This window comes from Saccoglossus kowalevskii, chromosome 7, assembly GCF_978046115.1.
Source record: "Saccoglossus kowalevskii chromosome 7, keSacKowa6.1, whole genome shotgun sequence".
In the NCBI taxonomy this organism is placed as follows: domain Eukaryota; kingdom Metazoa; phylum Hemichordata; class Enteropneusta; family Harrimaniidae; genus Saccoglossus; species Saccoglossus kowalevskii.
Window position 1 is genome coordinate 8,387,401 of NC_140647.1, and position 27,020 is coordinate 8,414,420.

General features: G+C 36.0%; 1 protein-coding gene across 1 annotated transcript in view; it reads right to left on the bottom strand.

The window, feature by feature from the left end:
• LOC102807684 (G protein-coupled receptor 54-like) overlaps window positions 1-26,541 on the bottom strand; it is a 37,786-nt gene extending 11,245 nt beyond the window's left edge. Inside the window, exons 1-2 of the mRNA XM_085501763.1 lie at window positions 26,206-26,541; window positions 15,086-15,221 (exon numbers count right to left, since the gene is read on the bottom strand). Coding sequence (XP_085357889.1) covers window positions 15,086-15,221; window positions 26,206-26,541 — 472 coding nt within the window. The remainder of the gene's footprint in view (window positions 1-15,085; window positions 15,222-26,205) is intronic.
• Window positions 26,542-27,020: the final 479 nt, after the last annotated feature.

Genomic DNA, 27,020 nt, shown 5'->3' on the forward strand with positions numbered 1-27,020 from the left:
ACATAAAGAGGCATACGCGATCTTAAACCCATTAAAACTTGTAATCCCATGAATCACACGTTGTACAGAACGATAGTTAACAGCCGTAATTCAGATAACATGGCTTAAGAGGCATTCTTCTAGAAGTAACTAAGTCCCGAATCCAATGCTTCACTGATGTCATCTGGGAACAGTTACATTACTCAGTACGGGGTTTGACGGGCCATTGGAGGCTCATTCAAAACCACACATTAGGTGTGCCGTCATGAATATTGAAATAATAGGTAAATAAAATCTGGTAGGTATGACTGAAATGCTATAGCATTTATTGACAATTAGTTCATGCTTCCCCCACTATCCTCCGTTACTGTGCCAGGGATGTCGCTGTACCAATGTACCGCGGATAGTTGATATAGAAATACGATTATAGCATTTATCTTGCATCTGAATTGGCCATCTACTACGAGGTTCTCCACAGCGACCTCATAATATATTTTATAGCAGACATTGCGGTCATGGTGGGGGTAAGACATATTATTGCACCATAAACGAGTGTGAATATAAATATATAATGTAAAAGCGGATATGAATATGTCACATTTTTTTACAATTGATTGGAGACACATAACTGTGAAAAGTTGATATATATTACGTTTTGTAATATTGTAGCAATATAATTTAAAGTAATTAACATTAATACATTTTAAATCAAATTAGGGAAATTACAGAATGTTTTATATTGTTGAACTAAAATGATATGCAGTAGTCAACGATAATACTAAAACTAAATACCATGCATTTCGCTTGTTTTAGAATTGGGACATATATGTTCTCGTTCCTGTTCATAGAAATACATCTTTGTTCATTAAAAATTAGGTGTTATCTATGTTTGTTAACTTCCATAATTTACATTTCCGGAGATGTTTGGATAGCGTGTCAATCATTCTGTACAATCGTCCGTTGTTGTTGTTGTTGTTGGTTATATTCAAGATATTCAATGAATCAAATTGTACGAAATACAAAACTGGCAAATTGTACACACTTTTGTCGTTTTCGTGTTTTATTAAGTATGATCATCATGAAAGAGTATGTGAATTATATGAACACATCTTTGGTCAAGTTGCAGATGTATTACCTATCTAAAATATGCACTCCCCTCACACACTTAGATACAATTGGGTAAGTATACCATAATGAGCGGGCATCGGAAAATTTTCCCGGTCTCTTGTATGCCAGCAATTACTTTTACAGCAAGTCTCAGAAGTATTGGGGCAGCCAATTTGCAAACTCGCTAGCAAATTGGCTAACTGCTTTGGTTTTGACTAAACAGTTGGCTTTCAAATCTTACTTGCTTGCTTGCTGTAACTCTGAAATAGTCGTAAAATGTAACAGGTTCTTACACTTGCTCAGTAACAATATAGGTAACACAAAACACGATTTGAGATTTGATTTGATGAACGAAACGAGATGGTGATTACATATTAATGAGGACAGTGGTGGATGATAGTAATTTTCGACGAATAACTCGCTGCATGACGAGAATTAATCAATACAGCCATGGACTGACAATGAGAACTTCTTAATTATTAACTTACTTAACATGTTGATGTTACAATTAACCCTATTCTATTATATTCTTTTACTTGCTACGTTAACTATGATGACAAATAAAATGAAGGGCACTTAATCGAAATTTTGTATTATTGAATAAAACAAGTAAATACGTAGGTTGTATTGATTTATTGATTATTGGTGCAATGGGTCAATTAACATTCTCGAGGCAGCGATTTTATCTGGGTTTTGATCTTTGGTTTTGCCCTTGGTGATTACTGAAAATGCATAAATCGAATCGAGTAGATACCAATACATAGAAACACATTATAATACATACCGCTTTAATTGCATACAGACTATAATAACATATATGCACTGAGAATACTAACGCACACAGAAGATAATAAATCATGATTGGAACATTGCCAAACAATCTTGTCGGTAAAAATGAGAGCTGGTTATACGCATATCTGACATTTACGACGTCAATATGCAAATATTAAATGTATGGCTCCCTCAAAGCACGTTTAATTCAAAATACTGCACCATGTTGTTTCATACTTCCTACTGATGCGTAGTTTTGGAGTTAATTAGTTTCTCCTGAGACACTCACTCCAGGGTATCCAGCCCGGGTATTGTTTTAAATAGGCTCTTTAGAGAACTATCTACCCAGAGAACGGCAACCTTGTAACAAGATAAAAGATAACTTACGGTTTATCTCAAACTAATGGCTACGAATGATATATACATATATATATGTGTCCCAATACTAGACAAACACACTCAATAATTTACCATGCAAGTGTAGTATCATGTAAATCATTTGTGTTTGTTTCCGCACTAAATTCCCTTAAAAACAGCAAAAACAATCTGTGCCAACATGCCTGTCATTCACAATAGATTGTTCTTAGTAAAAGTACCAGAACACTGAGTTACTAATTTGTGTGTTGTGTAGGGTCACTGTAGCGTTTATCAAACCCGACAACTGTGAAACGCGCGTTATTGTAAAAAACGTTGTGGTAAATGACTTTTATACATTTCTATTTTTGAAGTTATTCTCTCTTGCATACCGAACACCTACATTATTTCGTTAAAAAATGTTGACTAGATCTTCGGCAATGATTGGCAACAAATAACTCAAAATATAATACGTAGAATGATAAGATTGCTTGAATGATAAGATTGTAGCACGTGAAGTCAGTGTACGCAGCACGTGAAGTCAGTGTACGCAGTATGTGGAGTCAGTGTACGCAGCACGTGGAGTCAGTGTACGCAGCACGTGGAGTCAAGTGTATGCAGCACGGGGAGTCAGTGAACGCAGCACGTGGAGTCAGTGAAACTCATCATGTGGTACCAGTGCTCTCAGCAAGTGGGGTCAGTGCACGGATGGACGAACAAGAATGCGTGTGAAACAGCAATATATCTATTTGTTTTCCCATTTTCATGAGAGTGTTTTTGCATACCGTTTGCAACTGAAATGATCATCGACGCGCTAACAACACAACATGGTGTGTTCCCTATAAAGTTTATCATTGCACGTTATTAAATGTTTCCTCAATTTAAGGTATTATAATTGAAATGACGGACTGCACACTGCCATTATCACTTGATACCAGGGCTCGGGCAGGGATTTTTGCTTAAATAATTGTGCATATCTACTTCTCTGCAATAATGGACAGCGCGACGTCTTTTATTCCATGAATACAATAAACATATAATGTTGATTATTGAAACTTCACGTTTCCATTGGCCGATCGATCGATTGAACCTTGTTTTCTGACAATAACGGTTTTACCATACAATACAGGTAAATACGAACAAAATCGTGTGCAAATCAACAATATCCAATATTTTTACCTATTTGAACAGATCGATTCTTTTGCTTTAAGACATTCAGGTTATTTTCATACAACCACCTGTAATTTGCTCGTGAACGTTCTACGCTTAAATTGTACATTTTCGCAAGAGGTATTTAATGTGAAAGAACTCACTCATTAGCTGTGTGCATCCCACCAATGCCTTGGCATGATGAATAACGGACAATTAAATGCGGTAAGTTGACGCATAATATAGACAGTATTGACAGTCACTGACACAAACAAACAAACAAACAAACAAACAAACAAACAAACAAACAAACAAACAGAAACGTAACTATTTGAAGCAAGGAGCAGATATCGTGTTTTGCGGAATAGTGTGCCATAACATACCAGCCATTTACTATTAAGACTGACGAGTACTACCTATACATTGAATACTTCATAATGAATCAATTACTTCATTACAAGCCAGTGAATTGGTTGATTGCAAGGACTGTGACAGTCACTACTGTATATTAAGTACATCGTACATTTAATAATTCACTACATGGGTTGGTTGATTGCAAAAAATATTGATTATGAATAACTGATACCTATTCATGAAAAATGTTTGTACATTTCAAAAAACGCTTGATTCATGTTGGTTACTGTAGTAATTTGAATGATCGCCGAAAAATGTTGCACTCAGAAATAATGGATTGTCGAATCGACCGTTGGGCACAGAACGCGCAATACACATGAAATAAGGGGAAAACATTACGTCATTAATTACACTGAACATATTGAATCAATAACAGCAGAAGGACTGCAAAATCCAATTAATTTTCTGTATTAGTATACTAAAAGCTCGGGCTGAAAATATACAAGTTATCATATTCCGCAGGACTGGATGTAAAACAAATAAATAACAATTCAAATATGGTGAAAAGCTAATCAGGATTAAGGAATGATATTTAGGAGTTGTTTGTAAATCAAGTGGCTCAATAACTCACACAGTAGATAGGTTAGCTGATAAAGCTCACAAAGTAACGTAACAATGATACAATCAAAAATATACACAACATCAACAAATATTGCTAAAATAAGGGAACAACTTTTTAATACAATACAAATACCAATAATGACAGATGCTAGCGAAAATGGGATATCTTTCCTTTACCAAAAAGAATGAAAAATATCACCTGAAATTCTGTCACCAAATTTTGAATGTTGGAAACCAGTCCAGCAAAATAGGTTGTAGAATGAATCTCGGTAGAGAGCCTCTTATTGGTAAAGTCTACAGATCGGCAATAGACTACTATTTATTCTTCAAGAAAATAAACAAACTTAACTTAGCATTCGTCGCTTAGAAAGACATAGAGAGGAATATGCAAGCGGGGTCATGGTTAATATCTCTTGAACACAATTTAAAATTATATGAACATGAATATATAAACAATTTACAAAAATCAGAAATAAAAACATCGGTCAAAACATATATATTAATATTAAAAGCAAAAATGAAAAATTACGTACATACAGTACTTTCAAAAATAAACTTAAACAAGAGGATTTCATTAACTTATTAAAAAAGAACAACATGTTAAAACAACTGCAAAAATCAGATTAAGTTGTCATAAACTGGCAATAGAAAAAGGAAGGCACACATAAAGTATAAAACATTGCCATATAATAAAAGATTTAATACCATTTGATAAACTGTAAAATATTCAACAAAGAAATAAACATAGTATTCAACACAATTAACTCAATAAACAGTAAATTCACAAAATTTCATATCAAAGAACAATTTCAATTTATACTCAAATCAAAACACAGCAATAATATAGTCACATTATCATACTATTTGACATCTTGTAACATAATTTGAACAAAATAATTGTTATTTCCTTTATTTATTTATATTTTATTATTATTTACTTTGAATGTAACCAAATTAGAAATGCAAAAATATGCTTTCAGAAAAACTTCGTTAAAGGGCGGTAGTCGTCGCGCCACGTATGCGCGAGACATATGGGTCTCATATAAACAAAGATGGCGACTTTGTGCACATCAACGAGTACAAGCTGAGACCTTTCCAAGTTGTGATTGGATATTTTTAGGTGATTGGAAGATGTCAGAGGAGACACCGGTGGTAATAGTGCAAGACAGGTCAAAACTCGTTCTCGAGATTCAATTAGAAGAACGCATAGGATTGTGGGAAAATCATGCGCAGCGCGACGAACACCACTTTGTAAGTAGCTGGTGTTATGTATGAAACTTGCCTTGTTAGTTTAAAAGCGACCATCTTTGATGTGACAATATTGCCGTCCATTCTATGAGCTGGTTTGTGGAAGTTCATGGTTCATGGCTGAACAAACATTTGATAGCATATTTGAAAAGAGCAGAGCAACAGGTTAACAATTATCGTATTGGCGATAGGCCCACGTAAATAATGTATTACATATGGAGAATATACACATTCGATGGTACATAATATTGTATATATACTTATATTGTCTTCTCTCATACTATATTAAGCAAAGCTAATTGTAGGAGAGCTGGTCACGTGGAATGGAATAAATCACAATATTCTCAAAGATGGAGCTACGTCACGATCACCCAAACTTTGCAAGGACCAATCACAAACAAGAATAAACAATGAATTTTCGAATTAACATCTCTGTTGTCCCCCACGCTAACCAATTTTCCTACACTCTAACGCCAAAATTGTAGGCTTCTACTACCTTCCTGTTCTGGTCCGTCTTTGAGAATACTCCGCAGTGTATGCAATTCTCGTGGACGTTCCTCTCTAATGGCGCCTGTACGCAGGACGACTTATTTAAACAGGACGTGATGGCAAATTTGGACATTACAGTGCAAAATGTTGAGAACCACAATGATATTTCACTCGCGTGACGCGAACAGACGACAAGATCGCGTCACTGATACGTTGACTTTAATAGCTGGTAACACAGCACAAATGAGCTCACAAAGCGTAAGTAAATGGCACCCGGGTCGGCAGTGGCGTCGACAGACGACTACGTAACATCAAACATATTGTTGTCAATACTGTAACCGTTTCCAATTCGCGAAAAATCGTCACGAGACATTAGTGTAACACTTTTCTGTGCGCGGGAAAATTTAGCTTGGGAGAACTTGAAATTACGTTTCTAATAATACGCCGCTTTATATCACACACGCGTTTTAGGCGACATCTGAAACTACCAGAATTTGTCGAATTACTATAATTCCGAATAATACTATATATGAAATATAGTGTGAAACCACCAATATCATAAGATAATGGCCAATTCTGTGATACTTCCCAATGATTGCTGGGATTTTTACACAGTATGGTGATGTATAGAGTATATTTCATGAGTAAGCCTACAATATAAGATTTATTAAACAATTGTGGTGAATTTCACTAAATCACCAAAAGTTAGATTCTGTTAGTATTGTCCAGAGACAAATATACATTGAGTTATTGAGTGTAAAAATAAAGTAGGACCAAACACTTTTGATTTCACAAAATGAACACTATTTTACCTTAAAAATATGCGACACAATCTGATCACTGAAATGAACAAAAAGTGTTGTTTAATAATATAATTTTACCGTAAGTTATTAATTTATGATTTTTTGACCCCACTCACCAAAAATATTTATCTATCCAGAGTGTTTGTAGTGCACTAATAAATAATGTTACACCTCTATGATTATCAACACCCTATTGAACAATTAACCGCATATTATGTAGCTGTGTATGTTTCAGCCACCGGCGTTAAAATATTGGATTCTGAAATGGTTCAACAATTGTCGATAACGTGTTTTATGAAGCTGACATTTATAAAGTCTTCCTTTATGGTGTATGTAACATTTAATGTTATCAGCCATCGATGGTTCAATACTTCTACTGTATGTACTATGATTATGAAATCATCATGTCATATCAACAGCATAAATATAAAGAAATGACCTCGCAAACAGCACAAACACATTTTTAAGGTAAATACGTTACATGTATATGAGCACTTAAAAATGATATATCACCGCTCGGTAACAGTAAAATTATGATTATACGAGAACTGATTTATAGTCGAATCGTGATAAATATGGACGTCCCGGTCGCGTGAGACAATACTGTGCTCGTTATGGCCACAGCACGGGATCTATTCTATTATAATGCGAGAGTACATAGCAAGATAAAATGAAACATAACGACTTGCAACAATTGAATGTTACTGGGGTGACATTTCAAATACCTTTAATAAAATACATCTCAATATAGTAAAAAGGTTGGCAAATCATTAATATTCTAGACAACAAGAATTATTTTTAGTATCCTACGATTAGTATTTAGCGGCTGGCTTGATTTACGTGATAAAGTCCGAGTCCTGAATAGATTGTATATTGTCACAGCGAAGACAGGAAATAGAAAGTGAAATCCACTGCCCGCCCACCCACTCCCTATATTTAGGGGGAGCCTATGCTTGTTCCCTCATTTTTTTGACCCCCCCTATCTAGGGAAAAGAAGAAAATTTAACCCCCCCTTTCACGGGCTTTTCCGATGAATTTCACCCCCTATCTAGGGAACTTTCCAGTCTAGAACTCCTTTTAAACCCCCCTTTTTTGTATATCTCGGGAAGTGTTTTGAAATACACCCCCTATTTTGAGAATCTCGGGAAAACAAGCAAAAAATACCCCCTTTTCTACGATTTTCTCGGGAAAATGTTCCCGAGACAGATCGTCAAAAAGTACCCCCTTTCCCGAGAAAATGGGAACGCGCATGCGGCCCCCTATGGATCCTGAGTGGGGGGGGGGGTCCACTGTCTATGATGTTACTACCAAAATACAAATTCACCCTATTATTATATCGAGTTAGTGTATTGATATTATCTTTTCTGATAGTTCTATTACACCATGACGACAGGAGTTGATACAATACACACACTGCGAGCTGTAATTTAAGCACTACGTGCAAAATAATTAAAACAAATACTATCATGGATTAAATACCATGACTATTAAATATGCCAAAATTCAACCCTACGCAATTATTTTAACAATAATCAAGGGTGATATTGCAAGTCTAGCTCTAGCCATCGCGCAGACTGAGAATTGTCTCGCACGTCCCTGTTGTGGTTAGTTTGTGCAATTATCATATATCCTCCGTATTTGTTTACACTGGGCGTTGTCATCTTGTGTCTGGTGTTTATGAACAGATGGGTTTTACATGTCTTTAAATCCCCGAGAGGCCATTGGTACGGATCACATTCACAAGTTTGTCATCGGCGGAACAGATTAATATCTTCCCCATTGGCCCATGTTATTAATTGTTTGTTGAATCAAATAATTTCCCCTGATCCACTGAAAAGCGCCAAAATAATTCCAGTTTTCAAAAAAGGACCAACGTTAGATGCAAGAAGCTATCGCCTCATCTCAATATTACCTACTTTCAGAAAACTAATTGAATTCACTGTAAACAAACATTTCACTCACTGAAATTCTTATAAAAACTCACTTAGGCTTCCGGGAGAAGCAAACTACAAAACCTGCCCTTGTAGCCTTATTTTAAGATAGTGTTGAAATTATGGACAATGGTGTATTTATCGATTTAAAAATGCGATATTTACTTACTAAACTACATCACTAAGGTATTAGAGGTGCTTTCATGGATCACAAACTATTAAGGTAATTGCCAACAATCCGTCAGTATACTGAATAATTACTTTTAATACAAGCAAAATCAATTCGGTAATTCTTGGACCAATTGTATTTCTGGTATATAGAAATGACCATACAAACTCAATAATGAGAATGGTGTATGTGTGTTGCCGACAGAGGGCGTTACATCTATCAAATATTTATAAACATTTATGACGTCATCAATTTAATAAAATCGCAAGAGAAACTGAGATTTCTAATCTGACCATCCCAATGAACCAACGCATTATACGTTGTCAACGTATTATATTAATCTGTCGTGTTTCTACACGCATAACTCGTGAACTAATCCCGGTTTTATGGATAATTTTACTACTTATGTACAATACTTCCAAATAAAATAATAATTACTTCCTTTGAGTATGTGTGTCATATTGTACTTTTAACTGTAGCCTACAGCAGATTAGCAGCAATACATTGTATATATTTATATTTAATCCCTCAATATTTTCTCTTAGGATTAATACAACTCACTATTTTCTGCTGACGTCAGTAGAAAATATTGTGGAATTATGACCATGGCTGACATATCAGATTCATTTTCAAATTTTATTTTCGCTACCCTTGGCTGTTTAATGAAGCTGACATTGTAGGATTCGATATTCAATTTAATATTGTGTTTATCCTGTTACCAGCCGTGGGTACTCTCAAGCTAGGACACTTTTATGAAGTGAGGTCATGGAGTATGTTGGGAAAAATGGCATGTTACCAGCCTTGAATACACTCAAATGATACCAACCCATATATCAGACCACCGTCAAAGTCCTTGACATTCTCGTCTATTTTGAAAAGGTTACCAAGCGTTACCTAACATTTAATTGTCTAGATGTTTTATTACTTTGTTATTGATTGTGAGTTCTTCATTAATGGACACTTAATACAATTATTAACCCCCAGTACGCCAATTACAATTATATTTACATTTCTGCTGGTATGCTTAGCCAATCTAGGTACATTACGAATACCATGTGACCAATGACCCCTCCCCTATAAAAAGAGGGAGTACTTTCATTCCGGGTTGTTGTCGTCGTCGGTCGGTCGGTCATCTTATTTAGTCGTTGTTGTTCAACAACATTTATCTCCAGGTGTAGCCGTGAGGCTGTCGCTTAGCAACCAACTTATGTCAACATATTGTACTGTATACCGATTGAAACATTCACAATTCAATATGTTATAACTACAACTACACCGTGTGTCCTTAATGATCCCCTCAACAGGCACAAACGGAAAACTGCTTACAACTTTGTGAATCCCCTGAATCTGTTTCGTAGCTTGTAAGACTAAAAACTAGCAACACATGGCCTAACACTTGAGCACATATTCAAAGAACAATGTCCTAGTCATTTGCATGAAAAATCACCTACAAGAACATCGATTACTGTCAACTTACCCCATTGCTATTAAGAAATATGGTTTTTGACTCCCGTGTGCGAAGCACAAAAAGGGAGTATTTGCAGTTAGTGTGTCTGTATGTGTGTGTGTGTGTGTGTGTGTGTGTGTGTGTGTGTGTGTGTGTGTGTGTGTGTGGGTGTGTGGGTGTGTGCGTGTGTGGGTGTGTGTGTGTGTGCGCGTGTGTGTCCGTCTGTTCCACTGATATCTCAAGAACCATACATCAGTTTTTGATGAAACTTGGTGCATAGATGCTCTGGGCCAATGCGCAGGTTTGATTAGATTTTGTTAAACATCCATGCATATTAATTACCTAATTTGCATGATAATTAGCTGATTTTTAGCTGTTCCATGACTGTTCCACTGATATCTAAAGAACCACTCATTGGATTTTGATGAAACTTGGCACATAGATGCTCCAAACTAATGCGCAGATTTGATTAAAAATCTGTGCAATATTAATTACCTAATTTGCATAATGATTAATCAATTTTCGGCTTTTCCACTGATATCTCAAGTACTAATCATCACATTTCAATAAAACTTGGTACATAGATGTCATAGGACACTGAGCAAACCTGGTAGTTTTTAGGGTAATATCAGTATATATTAATTAGCTAATTTGCATAATTAATTAATTTTCAGATTTTGATATTTCAAGTAGTAATCATCACATTTCAATGACACTTGGTACATAGATATCATAGGACACTGCACAGACCTGATAGTTTTTAGGGTAATATGAGTACATATTAATTACCTAATTTGCATAATTAATTAATTTTCAGCTTTTGATATTTCAAGTAGTAATCACATTTCAATGAAATTTGGTACATAGATGTCATAGGACACTGCACAGACCTGATAGTTTTTAGGGTAATATCAGTATATATTAATTCGCTAATTTGCATAATTAATTAATTTTCAGCTTTTGATATTTCAAGTAGTAATCATCACATTTCAATGATACTTGGTACATATATTTCATAGGACACTGCACATACCTGACAGTTTTTAGGGTAATATGAGTACATATTAATTACCTAATTTGCATAATTAATTAATTGTCGGCTTTTGATATATCAAATAGTAATCACCATATTTCAATGAGACTTGCTACATAGATCTTCCAGGATTATGCAGACACCTGATTAGTTTTAATTGGATATTAATTACCTAATTTGCATAATGTTCCACTGATATATAAAGAACCACACATTGGATTTTAATGAAAATTTTAAAGAGAACTATGCAGAAACCCAATTAGTTTTTGGTAAATATTTATGCTTATTAATCACCTAATTAACATAATTAATTAACACTGATATCTCAATTACTGATCATCACATTTGAATAAAATTTGGTACATAAATGCTTTAGGACAATAGACAGGCCTGATTAATTTTGATTAATATTAATTCTCTAATTAGCATAATAATTCATAATTTGTTTGTTCTGTTCTGTTCAGATTTACATAAGTAGTTTTCAGCTTTTCCATCAATATCTCATGTACAAGTAATTTTGAATTAATTTTTAATGTGTCTTCAATACTCTCAGCACACGGGAGTTCTTTCTAAGCTTTCTTTGATTTTTTTATCAATCATCATAGTTACAGTTTCCGCGATACAGTGGTATGATAATTACTAGTTCTGATGTCAATTCAATTCAATCCGCAACAAAGTTCACTAAACATGCATGAAATAAATTTCTGTGTGCGGAGAAGTTGATGTTTTGAAGAATTTTGAATATATGCGACCTCATATTACACACAATAAACTACCATACATGTTTAAATCAATATAATTCCTAACAATAATTAAAGATATGGTGTAAAACCATCATTATAGTGAAATATTGGTATTGGTATTTTGTTTATACGCCATCATTGAGTCAAAATATATTTTGCTTACATAGACCAATCAGATTACTGCATTTATATTACACAGTATAGATATGTAAATACTTAGTCATTACACTGCTTTATTACACTGAACTGACATAATATATGGCATTCATAGCAATTTCACGTTCCTAAATGTAGTTTTTATGAATATTGAGATGTTAGGAGGTTTGTCTATGTCCAAAATAGTTTAATCTCATTCATTGACGTTGACCGTATTATACCATTTGCGGATATACGTTTACATCATTTTTGTAGTAGTATGATAGATAGATATTTTGATATATAATCCCACGATAATGTCTCTTAGGCCACACTGATTTAATTTTATGGATGACATCCTCTGAAGACCCCATATCTAATGCGAGAGGGCGAAAAAAAAAATCCTGCCAAAAAAAAAAAAAAAATCCTGCTAAAACCACAGGACTACGGAGCTGCTATTACGAATTGAACCACAGAACACAATGTATCAAAAAACAACAAGAAGTCTTTATTTGTAGGAGGCACATGTTGATATACACATCTCGTACTGTGTTACTGTCACAGGTATAACCATTTCAGACAAGCTCTAGTACATGTAGTCATGATGAAGTACCTTCAGTCAAAAACACTGCATTCAAGGTACAGCATGAACATCATTTTCAGTACAAGTCAAGGCGGAATGTACTACACTACTTTACGACAATAACTAACAAAACATTGCAATGATACAGAAATGTCCTTGCTTGCTCCTCTCTACACAGTAGGGGTTAGCTTTAACCAATCTCTCGTATAGCTGTGTAAACGTCACATCTCCCTGGCCAACGTCAATTGCGTACCAGTCTACAACAATCCCTCAGTTTTTCCTCTGAACTTTTATGCTCACGTATTCCCGGCAACGCAATACGCATGTGCAGAAGATCATTTACGACAAAATTGGCACGTTTTTAGATAGTCCAAAAAGAGTTTTACGACAAGCCGGCGCTTTGCGACAATATGAGTCGGCAAGTTCCAGACAGAAAACCGATCTGTGGAGACTCGTCGTCGGAGATTTTTTTTTTTTGAGAACAGGCGAAAACTAATGCGCGCGTGGATGTCATCCATAAAATTAAGTCGGTGGGGCCTTAGGTTGGCGTCAGCAGACACGAATGATACCGCTATCGTGTTGTATCAATCCGAGCCGTCGGTGGTAATCACGGGTGTCTGTTTACATCAAAATATCCTGGAATTATATCTTTATCACATGTATATTGGCACAGCCCACAAAAGTGAAACGGCAGGTTGTCGATAGTGGAACTATTAATCAGATAACAACGATTATAACACATCACTCGTTAATACTGCACTGTAATTGGTCAAAACAGGATCACGTGTTATCGGCTAAATTAGCATAGTAGCGCAAGGGAAATTACTAGTTCCCTAGGGAGACTAGTACATCAACTCGTGCCCGGAGATGACGTCACTCGTCACCTGATTGTGTGATTTCCAATATGTCGTCTGCTAGTTCGGTCGCTGATATCGATGGTCCGCCTCGAAAGACTGAACGATTTAGCTTCAGTTCAGAAGAAGAACTTGACACACTAGTAGAAAATAAAGATGCACCGAAGACGAAGGAAGCAATCAGGTTTTCTAGGAGCGTCTTTACATCGTTTGGTGAATAAATCGGGACACCGCTAGCAGACGTCGAGAAGAAGACGGCAGACGATCTATGTACGTTCCTGCGGCCTCGTGAAATAGCAGGTATCGTTGGTATCCCACAACCCCTTGGGGGAAATAGACGTATACTAGTGCCCTCATGGCCATGCACTATGTGCTTAATATGAATATATCACTGTGCGCGCAATGTGTGCTAGTTTGCGATTCTACTTGTTTGCGATATTCATGTTGCTCCGAATTGGTTACAATTTTATTTGTTTATTTCAACCGAGTTATTTTGAAAGACTAATTGAACCCTACAAATTAACTTGCCAACATGAATAATGTACACCGGAATCCGTATAGAACCGAACCGAAATCTGCGGCAATAGTTCGGCAATATGTGACGTCAAACTATTTGAGATGCATATTTGATCTGTTATGTGTTACGTCACTCACGTTATGCATGTGACAATGAACCACAACAAACGAAAGGACTGAATAAAATGGTGAATATTAAAACGTACCCGGACAAAATCACTGACATGCCAATCCATTAAAGCGGGGGAGTAGTCGCCTGCGCATGCGTCATATAACTATAGCGTGTCGTTGTTTACAAACAAGCGTCTACCCATGAGTCTTTGCGTTTTAAGCGTGCGTTGTTATCGTCGTTTGGAACTCAATTTGACGACTCTCCCGCTTTAATCTAAAATCAATGGTCGTTTTGGGATTTCAACAAAGTACAATGAAAATATAACGGCATACATGGGACAGTAGTATAAAAACAATATTCTACACGAAAGGACATTATTAGTCACGACAATTAACGAATGATATATAGACCTCAAAGTGAAGTGATATCAGGTGTTTACAAAAGTGTGAGCTTATCAGACCCCACCGGTAGCACACGCCATATATCAAACCGAGCAATCAATTCATGAAGAAACCTTCTACATAGGACAAGAAATGTTCAAAGATTGAATGTTGAGATAAGACGTTCTCAAAATAATCCCACGTGACAATGAAAGCGCAAATAAAGTACGTAAAGGCTTCAAATAATTGTATCAATGGATAAATTACAATAAACAAGTTATCTTTCGGACAGCTAAAGTGTACTTACCAGCCCAAACACTAGCACTGACCATCATGGCTACCCTCGGAGTTCTTGTTTTCAGTGATTTCAAGGGATGCGCAATAGCGTAGTAACGATCAACCATCATCGCAGTTAGTGTAATACAGGTGGCTTGTACTGTTACCTACAGATTAGGAGAATGTACGTTTACATCTCAATTGCTAAAGCAAGAGCTTACACAACACAAGTGTTTGAATAATGTTGGATTATTACCAACGCACCATAATGAGTTTAGTGACATTATTTGCAAAACAGTTTAAAGATATCAGAATGGAGTCGAATGTAATTTTAAATTCCAGTTTAAAACGTTCAAACACTACACACATTTTTTTGCAGTATGTGTTCTGTACTTAATCATCAGCATAGTTGGTTAGTTTACACAAAGAAACAGTTAGCACACAATAAGTATCGGGAATGTTATAACTAATAGGCAACTATCGCACTGAACCACGACTGTTAATTGCCTTGCATTATCCTGGCATGACATACACTAGAATATCAAAATAATGCACTTGTGAATTCAACGAACGTATTATTATGCGAATTGTCAATTACTATTATCCGGTCAGACCTCCCAATATATTTATTGCACTGAATTTACAGAAATATTACCGAAGAAACTTTACGGTTACGTGCAACTTATTTCAGTATAATAATACATTACAGCATTAGATTCAAAATACATTATTTCAAATGAAATAGTATATGCAGGTATAATATAATAAAACACAATTGTGGATTATACGCAACAATGGCGACAGAACTGCGTTGCGTTCAGTGATGCATGATTTACTGTATGCGTTATTCAAACCAGTTAAATGAAAATAATCATTAGAAACGTTACTTCCTAGGGCTTTCAATTAAACTGTCGTGCTTTTTCATAACGTCTTTTTTACCCATCAATGCTTTTAATGTTTGACATACTCATCCAATACATGTTGCATTTTCCTACATCAGCTCGGTAATTAGAAATGCGATTTACCGCGATGATACGAATGTAGACAATGCAGTATAGCTCGGGGCATGGTAGATTGACAACAACGACCGATAACACAAGTATAGGCGAAGTTCTGTGAGACATTACGTTGATGTACGTATACCTAATACACGTTGATCATTATTTCTGTCTGTCGTACGATGTAGAGCATTGTTAAAAATGGAAACTAATGATGTTCGCGTAAAATAAAGCAAAACCATCATGACGCAGTAATCTTATGTATCAAGTATTTATCAGATAAGAGATGAAACTTTGATATCTATCTACGTGGACGGTGTCATGATGTCGGAGTTTTACGCACGCGTCATTCGAAGGTATTTATTTCAAAAGCATCACAGAATGCAGAGTTGACTTTGGCGTGTTCAAAAGCGCGATGCGCACGTAATTTACTCTTTGTGAATAAGCAAGGACACTAGAAAAGACTGGTGAGATAGATGCCCACTAAACATTTCTCAGACAGGTAAACTATTTTATTTCGGTATTTCAAGAGTGTTCAAGAGTCTTCGAATAACGTGACATCTTAATCGTATATCACACTACTTGCCTACTCCACTGTTTTTATATACATCATTGATATTAATCATAGTCGTATAGGAAACCATTAAAACATATCATTAATATTTCATATAAACACTGTACTTTACACTTGTTATAATAAACAGTGTTGTGGTGATGTCGCACTTTTTAAAACTTTTTAAATTGTTGTTTTCACAACATGACTTCGGTGCCATGTAGTTTAAAAGTTGAAAGTTCATCGCTACCATATATGTATGCCATGAATGATACTACGTGTGAATTTGCGCCTTTGGTTAGATAGATGCTTAACCCTGTGTCAATAAGCTCGCAAGATAGATGATGGTTTCAACTGCGTAATTTTAAATTTCTGATTGCGTCAATATTATTCTAACAACGAACTTGCATCTATTTGTGTGAATTGTGTGCTTTCTACAAAGCAGTATCGGGCAGTGTACGTGACATGAAATTCTCGCTAAACTTGTCGATTCTATTTTGGTATCCGATTAATTCACGCTCTTGAAAAAAACAATTACTTTGACTACCGCGTTATTTTCCCTGTTTTTGCGGCACCAAAAGATTGCCCAGGTACCTAGTGGGAGATCTTTCATTAAAATAAAGTAATCTTCAGTTGCGCGGGAATTGCCTAGATACCGCACCAAATTGTGTATTAACATTTTAGAAACTTTATGCTTTATGGGAGACAATATGGAATCGATATACATGAACATTAATTTAGTCAGACAAGCATGTAATCATAGTCTAGCTTTCAAATCGGCTGGCAAAGACGACGCAGTTGTAGTATGACGTAGAATCCTCTAGATTATGAAAGCCGAATGACAACTGCCCGATGTTTCTTTTCAGAAACAAATATAGTCCGACAATATATATAACGAAACATATACTATAACGGAGCATATAGTATAAAGTATCTATCCAGTATTGACTACCAGCATATACTATAATGTATCTATCCAAGTATTGACTATCAGCATATACTATAATGTATCTATCCAAGTATTGACTACCAACATATACTATAATGTATCTATCCAAGTATTGACTATCAGCATATACTATAATGTATCTATCCAAGTATTGACTATCAGCATATACTATAATGTATCTATCCAATTATTGACTACCAGCATATACTATAATGCATCTATCCAAGTATTTACTACCAACATATACTATAATGTATCTATCCAAGTATTGACTATCAGCATATACTATAATGTATCTATCCAATTATTGACTAACAGCATATACTATAATGCATCTATCCAAGTATTTACTACCAACATATACTATAATGTATCTATCCAAGTATTGACTATCAGCATATACTATACTATAATGTATCTATCCAAGTATTGACTACCAGCATATACTATAATGCATCTATCCAAGTATTTACTACCAACATATACTCTAATGTATCTATCCAAGTATTGACTATCAGCATATACTATAATGTATCTATCCAAGTATTGACTACCAGCATATACTAATATGTATTACGTTTGCTTGATACTTTTAAAACATTGAGACTTATAAAGACAACAGTAATTTGATAATGATCATACAATCACAGATATAGAATTGGTTACGTCGTTGTGGATTATAATGTTACAGCTGTTAATATTTTCAACAGTGACAGCTTGTCGTCTACACGTTTCCTTGTCCCGAGCTGCCATAAAGTAATTTTGATTCTTAATTAATGTATTTATTTGGTTTCATTTGGTTCCCTTTGTTCTCCCATCCTGGACACCATTTTTCGTTTTCTATGCTATATCATTTCGTTGTTTGTTTTGCGTTTCGGGATTTCATGTTCCTTTTCAGCCACTACTGATTACTACCGCTGATGGCGTGGTTAAGGGTTCTGAATCACCCTGTATGACAGACGACATTTTACACTTCATAATTTGTATTTCACTGATTTATGTATTTTATGCACAAACATTGCTTCACACAAAGTAGTCTGTTTTCGAGTATAATAGCGTGAAGAAGCTGTACGGGTACATTCTGTGGCATTTCAGCATGATAAATTCGGAATGTATTCTATCGGAATGATCAGAAGCGAAATAAACGTTTTCTGGTTAAATAAGTTTATAATTTTCTATTCGTCTTCCTACTGTTTTTAGTGATACTGCATCACTAGAAGCGCTCAAGCGCTCGACATATTAGCGTGTTAAGAATACGGAACGTTTTAATAATCAAGTTCACCTGTGGCAGAGAATGTTTGAAAATGTTTCTGCGCATTACCCCAGCTATATGCCAAACCTACTTTTATTAGTGGACTTTATTAAGTAAACTTGTAAAATTGACGATATTTCTAGTGAAGGAAATTAAACTATTCCATCATCTTTTATCAACACAACAGTCAAGTAGTTCCCGAGTTCGCCACTTATGTATACATACATGCATGTTCATTTCAAAGGCGGCACTTATATGAGTAAAGATCTTTTTAGTAACCAGTTACTTGCACACAATATATTTGCTAAAAATAATTTATTCCACCTATTTTTCTGATTTATTAAATCTGTGTAGAAAAACCATAAAAAATCACTAATAGGTGTGATACGCGTGATACGCGAACTCAGTAATTAGGTGTCCAACACCATTTAAATGTTAGTCGTGACATATCTATGAGTAAAAAATCATCATGGTTCGGCGACTGTTAATAACAATTCTATTATAGATATGTCTTGCGGGTAGTCTAATACACGACTCGGCATACCTTGCTTATTTTATCAAGAATACGTACTCTGTGCGGGGTTTTAAGGCAATTTTACAATCTTTCAGGCGTGAAATTCTATCCGAGAACTCAGTACGGCGACGTTTGAACTTTATACAGTGCGTTGATTGGCACGTGCGTATTCTCATCAACTAGCTTTTGATAACTACTCGATTGCCTTGCCGTCTTATAAGCTGCAAACCATATACATATCACGTGCTAGAAATGACACATTGAAGATCATATTTACCATGATTTATTACTCTCGTTTTTTTTTGGTTTAATTTCGTCCATCGAACGATTGAACATTTGAAACTGACGTGATATTCATACAAGTGAAAAATGAACAGCACGATTAGGTCATATACACGTTGTTCTTGGTAACCAAACAATAAACAAATAACTGAAGCTTATAGTGTATATATACACTGTAGTATACTACTACAATTTACCGAAAAGCAAACACGTGCCGTAAAATCATTCTGCTAGAACACTTGTACTTGTGAGTTATCAATGTTAATAGTGAGCGCCTCTTAAGAATTTGTGCTTTGATGAGTAAGAACATCATGCGTTTATATAACATTCTCTATGCATCGAGAGACTCAATGATACAATATGAAAAGTGCTTAAACACAACAAATGCCCAGGATCCATAACTCTACTTCACAGACCTGTTAAATTATTCCCAACTTGCAAAAACTGTCGTGGAATAATTTCAAAAATTCCGAATGGTAACGAGTTATTCCAACGCATTATTATTTGATTGTTATTTGAAAGGATCGTATATCCACAAAAGTTAATCGGAACGAAATGTAGATGTTGAAGTCATTAAAAAATGTCCACACTAGGCCAATTTATGTAATGATTATATTATAATCATATACACACACTAATAAATACACCAGCTACGCGTGCGAACACGTGACAGAATGCAGTTAACATTCTAAAGTTAATGACGTGAGAGTTAGAGTAAACTATGCAAATTATGGAACATAAGTGTCGTGTATATACCACGTGTAGGTGTAAGTCTTGTTATTATTATTATTCTTACAATTCGTGGAATGCTCTATCGCTTTGGCTGCCTGAGGCTCTATTCATTTGAACATGACAGGCCCTACCTCTTTCGACCATCGTAAACCCTGTCTCTTTGACCACCGTAGGTTCTATTCCTTTGACCATTGTACAGTCTATCTCTTCGATAATTGTCCGTGCTATACATTTGACCATTGTAGGCTCCATATTTTTAACCATTGTAGTCTCTATCTCTTTGATCATTGTAGGCTCTAACGCTTTGACCATTGTAGTCTCTATTGCTTTGACCATTGTAGTCTCTATTGCTTTGACCATTGTAGTCTTTATCACTTTGACCATTGTAGCCTCTATCGCCTTGACCATTGTAGGCTCTATTCATTTTAACATTATTGTCTCTATCGCTTTGACCATTGTAGGCTTTATTCATCTGACTATTGTAGTCTTTATCGCTTTGACCATTGTAGCCTCTATCGCCTTGACCATTGTAGGCTATATTCATTTGAACATTGCAGCCTCTATCGCTTTGACCATTGTAGCCTCTATCGCCTTGACCATTGTAGGCTCTAATCATTTGACCATTGTTGTCTCTATCGCTTTGACCATTGCAGTCGCTATTGCTTTTAAAATTGTAGTCTTTATCGCTTTGACCATTGTAGCCTCTATCGCCTTGACCATTGTAGGCTCTATTCATTTGAACATTGTTGTCTCTATCGCCTTGACCATTGTAGGCTCTATTCATTAAAACATTGTAGTCTTTATTGCTTTGACCATTGTAGTCTTTATTGCTTTGAACATTGTAGCCTCTATCGCCTTGACCATTGTAGGCTCTATTCATTTGACCATTGTAGCCTCTATTCACTGGACCATTGTAGTCTTTATCGCTTTGACCATTGTAGCCTCTATCACCTTGACCATTGTAGGCTCTATTCATTTGACCATTGTAGCCTCTATCGCCTGGACCATTGTAGGGTCTATTCACTTGACCGCTGTTGTCTCTATCGCCTTGACCATTGTAGGCTCTATTCATTTCATCATTGTTGTCTCTGTTGCTTTGGCCATTTCAGGCTCTATCGCTTTGACCATTGTTGTCTTTATCGCTTTGACTAATATAGGCTCTATTTATTTGAGAATTGTAGGTTCTATCGCTTTGACCATTGTTGTCCCTACCGCTTTGACCAATGTAGGCTCTATTTATTCGACCATTGTAGGCTCTTTCGATTTGACCATTGTAGGCTCTATCTTTTTTACCATTGTAGGCTTTATTCATTTGACCATTGTAGGCTCTATCGATTTGACCATTGTAGGTTCTATCGCTTTGAGCATTGTAGTCTCTATTGTTATGACCATTGTAGTCTCTATCTCTTTGACCAATGTAGGCTCTATCTTTTTGAACAATGTAGGCTCTCACGCTTTGACCAATGTAGGCTCTATTCACTTGACCATTGCAGGCTCTATCGCTTTGACTAATATAGGCTCTATCTCTTTGACCATTGTAGTCTCTATCGCTTTGACCAATGTAGGCTATATTCATTTGACCATTGTTGGGTCTATCGCTTTGACCAATGCAGGCTCTATCTTTTTGAGCATTGTAGGCTCTATTCACTTGACCATTGTTGTCTCTATCGCTTTGACCAATGTAGGCTATATTCATTTGACCATTGTTGGGTCTATCGCTTTGACCAATGCAGGCTCTATCTTTTTGAGCATTGTAGGCTCTATTCACTTGACCATTGTTGTCTCTATCGCTTTGACCAATGTAGGCTATATTCTTTTGACCATTGTTGTCTCTATCGCCTTGACCAATGTAGGCTATATTCATTTGACCATTGTTGTCTCTATCGCTTTGACCAATGTAGGCTATATTCATTTGACCATTGTTGTCTCTATCGCTTTGACCAATGTAGGCTATATTCATTTGACCATTGTTGGGTCTATCGCTTTGACCAATGCAGGCTCTATCTTTTTGACCACTGTAGGCTCTATTCACTTTACCATTGTTGTCTCTATCGCTTTGACCAATGTAGGCTATATTCATTTGACCATTGTTGTCTCTATCGTTTTGACCAATGCAGGCTCTATCTTTTTGAGCATTGTAGGCTCTTTTCACTTGACCATTGTTGTCTCTATCGCTTTGACCAATGTAGGCTATATTCATTTGACCATTGTTGTCTCTATCGCTTTGACCACTGCAGGCTCTATCTTTTTGAGCATTGTAGGCTCTATTCACTTGACCATTGTTGTCTCTATCGCTTTGACCAATGTAGGCTATATTCATTTGACCATTGTTGTCTCTATCGCTTTGACCAATGTAGGCTCTATTCATTTGACCATTGTTGTCTCTATCGCTTTGACCAATGTAGGCTATATTCATTTGACCATTGTTGTCTCTATCGCCTTGACCAATGTATGCTATATTCATTTGACCATTGTTGTCTCTATCGCTTTGACCAATGCAGGCTCTATCTTTTTGACCATTGTAGGCTCTATTCACTTTACCATTGTTGTCTCTATCGCTTTGACCAATGTAGGCTATATTCATTTGACCATTGTTGTCTCTATCGCTTTGACCAATGCAGGCTCTATCTTTTTGAGCATTGTAGGCTCTATTCACTTGACCATTGTTGTCTCTATCGCTTTGACCAATGTAGGCTATATTCATTTGACCATTGTTGTCTCTATCGCTTTGACCAATGCAGGCTCTATTTCTTTGACCATTGTAGGCTCTATTCACTTGACCATTGTTGTCTCTATCGCTTTGACCAATGTAGGCTATATTCATTTGACCATTGTTGTCTCTATCGCTTTGACCAATGTAGGCTCTATTCATTTGACCATTGTTGTCTCTATCGCTTTGACCAATGTAGGCTATATTCATTTGACCATTGTTGTCTCTATCGCCTTGACCAATGTATGCTATATTCATTTGACCATTGTTGTCTCTATCGCTTTGACCAATGCAGGCTCTATCTTTTTGAGCATTGTAGGCTCTATTCACTTGACCATTGTTGTCTCTATCGCTTTGACCAATGTAGGCTATATTCATTTGACCATTGTTGTTTCTATCGCTTTGACCAATGTAGGCTCTATTCATTTGACCATTGTTGGGTCTATCGCTTTGACCAATGTAGGCTATATTCATTTGACCATTGTTGTCTCTATCGCTTTGACCATTGTAGGCTCTATTTCTTTGACCATTGTAGGCTCTATTCACTTGACCATTGTTGTCTCTATCGCTTTGACCAATGTAGGCTATATTCATTTGACCATTGTTGTCTCTATCGCTTTGACCAATGTAGGCTCTATTCATTTGACCATTGTTGTCTCTATCGCTTTGACCAATGTAGGCTATATTCATTTGACCATTGTTGTCTCTATCGCCTTGACCAATGTATGCTATATTCATTTGACCATTGTTGTTTCTATCGCTTTGACCAATGCAGGCTCTATCTTTTTGAGCATTGTAGGCTCTATTCACTTGACCATTGTTGTCTCTATCGCTTTGACCAATGTAGGCTACATTCATTTGACCATTGTTGTCTCTATCGCTTTGACCAATGTAGGCTCTATTCATTTGACCATTGTTGTCTCTATCGCTTTGACCAATGTAGGCTCTATCTATTGACCATTGTAGGCTCTATCTATTGACATTATAGGCTGCAATGCTTTTCATAAAAGACTGTAAATTTATGTTGATAAAAGCAATAATGTTCATTCAACGCATTATACCCTGGGGAGTTATTTGTATGGATGTGTCGATTCAGATAGTTAAACTATGGATTTACACTTTCAGCATTCACTATGTATGAGTATTATATATCCAGCCTTTATTGTCGCAAATAACCTTTGAAATTACTAATAGTAGTAGTCCGATAACTCAAAGAAGGTATCGTATTTCAGGTAGCAATTGTGGCTATATTTAGCCAGAATGATGCAGAATTTTGACTAAACGACAACGATACGTCGTGACATAACGTGTACGCGACTGCAAAGATTCGACGAGAGGGAATATTAACACAGTACAGTATGATTGTTGGACTTCTGAAAACTGTCAAATGTCCAATATAATACACATACGAGTAGTTTTCTAAAGTAAACATCAATCCCGGCAATGCGCCCCAAGTCATTGTATAAATCACTAATTGAATGAACAGTAAAAAAAGTGTACAAGTAGGACAGGGAACATATAAATTTACAATTTTTGTCGCCTACACACACAAAAAGTGTTTTAGTATGTGTAATTAAAATTATATGACACAATACACTACAACAATCATAATAGTTGACAGTTTTATAGTAAATCTCATGATCAAATTAATAACCCCTCCTTAAAATGAATACGGCACACACGTGAACAATGTGTAATATATAGGAGATAATATTTGGTAATCGTAGTCCTAAATAACGATTACCAAATATTATCTTCTATATATCATATTTATCAGTCCGAGCAGCGTTTATTTATTTATAAACTACTATTACAATGTGTAATACAACAATTAGTGCGGAACTAAATCAATCAGGTGAACATGGTGCAATGGTGTTGTTTGTATTCATATGTGTGTTCTATAAGCTTGATCCATAACTAGGTACAAGCAGGGAATACTACGACACAGTCGCCAGTCGTTCTACATTTACTGATGCCCGCTTAACTGTAACATTCACTGGATAATTTCAAAGGGTCATTGATGTATGTGATGTGTTATATTGGGAGACGAGGTAGTCTCGTGTGTGCAAGGCAGGGCATCGATCAATGCTGACTCGAGTATCATACTGTGATTTCTGGAAATGTCGATAAGTAAATAAATCGAGGGCCTTTACTGTTGTAAAAGCCACACATTTCATCGTTTAGGACGCTTATAGTTCTAATATATATTTGTGTTTGTTTGATTGCAACCCTCTGTGCAGATACTAGTATATTGCGCTTATTTACACGTTGTTGAACTGGCTGATCGATAAAGGTTGTTGCCGACACAGTTTACCGTGCGTCGACTTCAATATATCACGTCCATAGTAAAATATGTGTTTGAATTGGACGGCATCTAGGGTCTACGCGCAAATAATACTTCTATCTGCGCGTTTATCTGAACGACGAGTTGTATCCGACACACTATTATCAAAAACTCAAATTTACTAAATGAATAAAAATAAAATAAAAAATGAATATAAATATAAACAGAAACCACCTTATTTATGGGTAAAGCATTTGACAAACATACAGCAAAATTAACATGCATATGCGTCTACAAACATTCTGAAATTCGTAAATTTCATAAATTATTTCAACATATTCACGGCATTATATAACGCAGATCAACATGTGCCTGAGATCTTTTGCCGTTAACATATAAATGGCCACCGGCAACGACAAAGTTTACTATTCTCAGTGCAATTCAGCGAATTTATCGTTCCATTGCGTTCAATTCAACTATTTGACGTAACCCCATTAGTGGGCTGGCATGGAAACAGATTGGGTAAAACTAACTATGTCGGTAATCAACTGTTGCAAGGCTGAGCAACTATAATACTCGATTATATTACGTTTTATTACTGGACTCGTAATAAACGATAGCCGTTTCACAAAACTCCTGTAATTTTCTAGCCCTACAACTAACACATGTAATAATGTTTATACTTGTATATTTGTATGTATATTTCTATATTTTTAGACGCAAAGTACAGCCACAACAAATGCGGCGCCTATAATAATTGCTGCGAGATGCATTCCAGTCACAATTATGTTGTATTTTATGTTTGTCGGGTAATACATCTGCAGGCCATGCAAAATATATGTTGGTTCTGTCAATTGATCAAATATTTCATACTTACATTAATGAGGTAGAAGGTGAATTTGCACATAAATTCACCGAAGTACCAGTGGGTTGCATGCACAGAAGCAGTTAGGGGGACGCAGAAGAAGAGGAAAGAGAAATCAGTAATCGCCAGACTCAGTATGTAGTAATTGGTAGCCGTCCTCATTCTTCGATGTCGTAGAATGACGAATATGACGAGAAAATTCCCGGTGACGCCGACAAGGAATATGATGGTGAATATCAGTGGTATGAGCCATGTTTCTACGTAGATAGGGTTAGATTCGTGGACACTACTATTGTTTCCGTATTCGTTGAGTATACTGTTTTGAATGGCAGCGGTTAAATTATACATATTATTGTTGTTGCAGACGTTGTTTGCGAGTCGCACTACAGTCACGACTACGATACGATGTTGTATGTAGACTAAATGATCGCGGTCTTGGCTGCTCTCAGTTCTCAATCGTCCTATCAGATGTGTGCTAACCAAGTAGGAAATACGGAATAGATATGAAATTCCCTTAGTAATGTTATTCGACACAGTACTATCGACGTACAAGACTCGATGAAATACATGCGCAATACCTTAACAGTTGCGAAAAGTAACTTGTAGATATTAATATACATCTGCCAAAAATATCAACATGATGTTTACGTCATCCCTCGTTTTTGAGTGAGATATTACCCTTGTTATGTTTTCTCGTGTACATATCTCACTAGTTCACAACAATTTTGTTCTTCGCGACAACCATCTCCAAATACTCGACTCAGTGGTAGTGTCAACTCTTGACTATTAATGGTCACAGAGACAATATAAGCAATAATATACTTTAA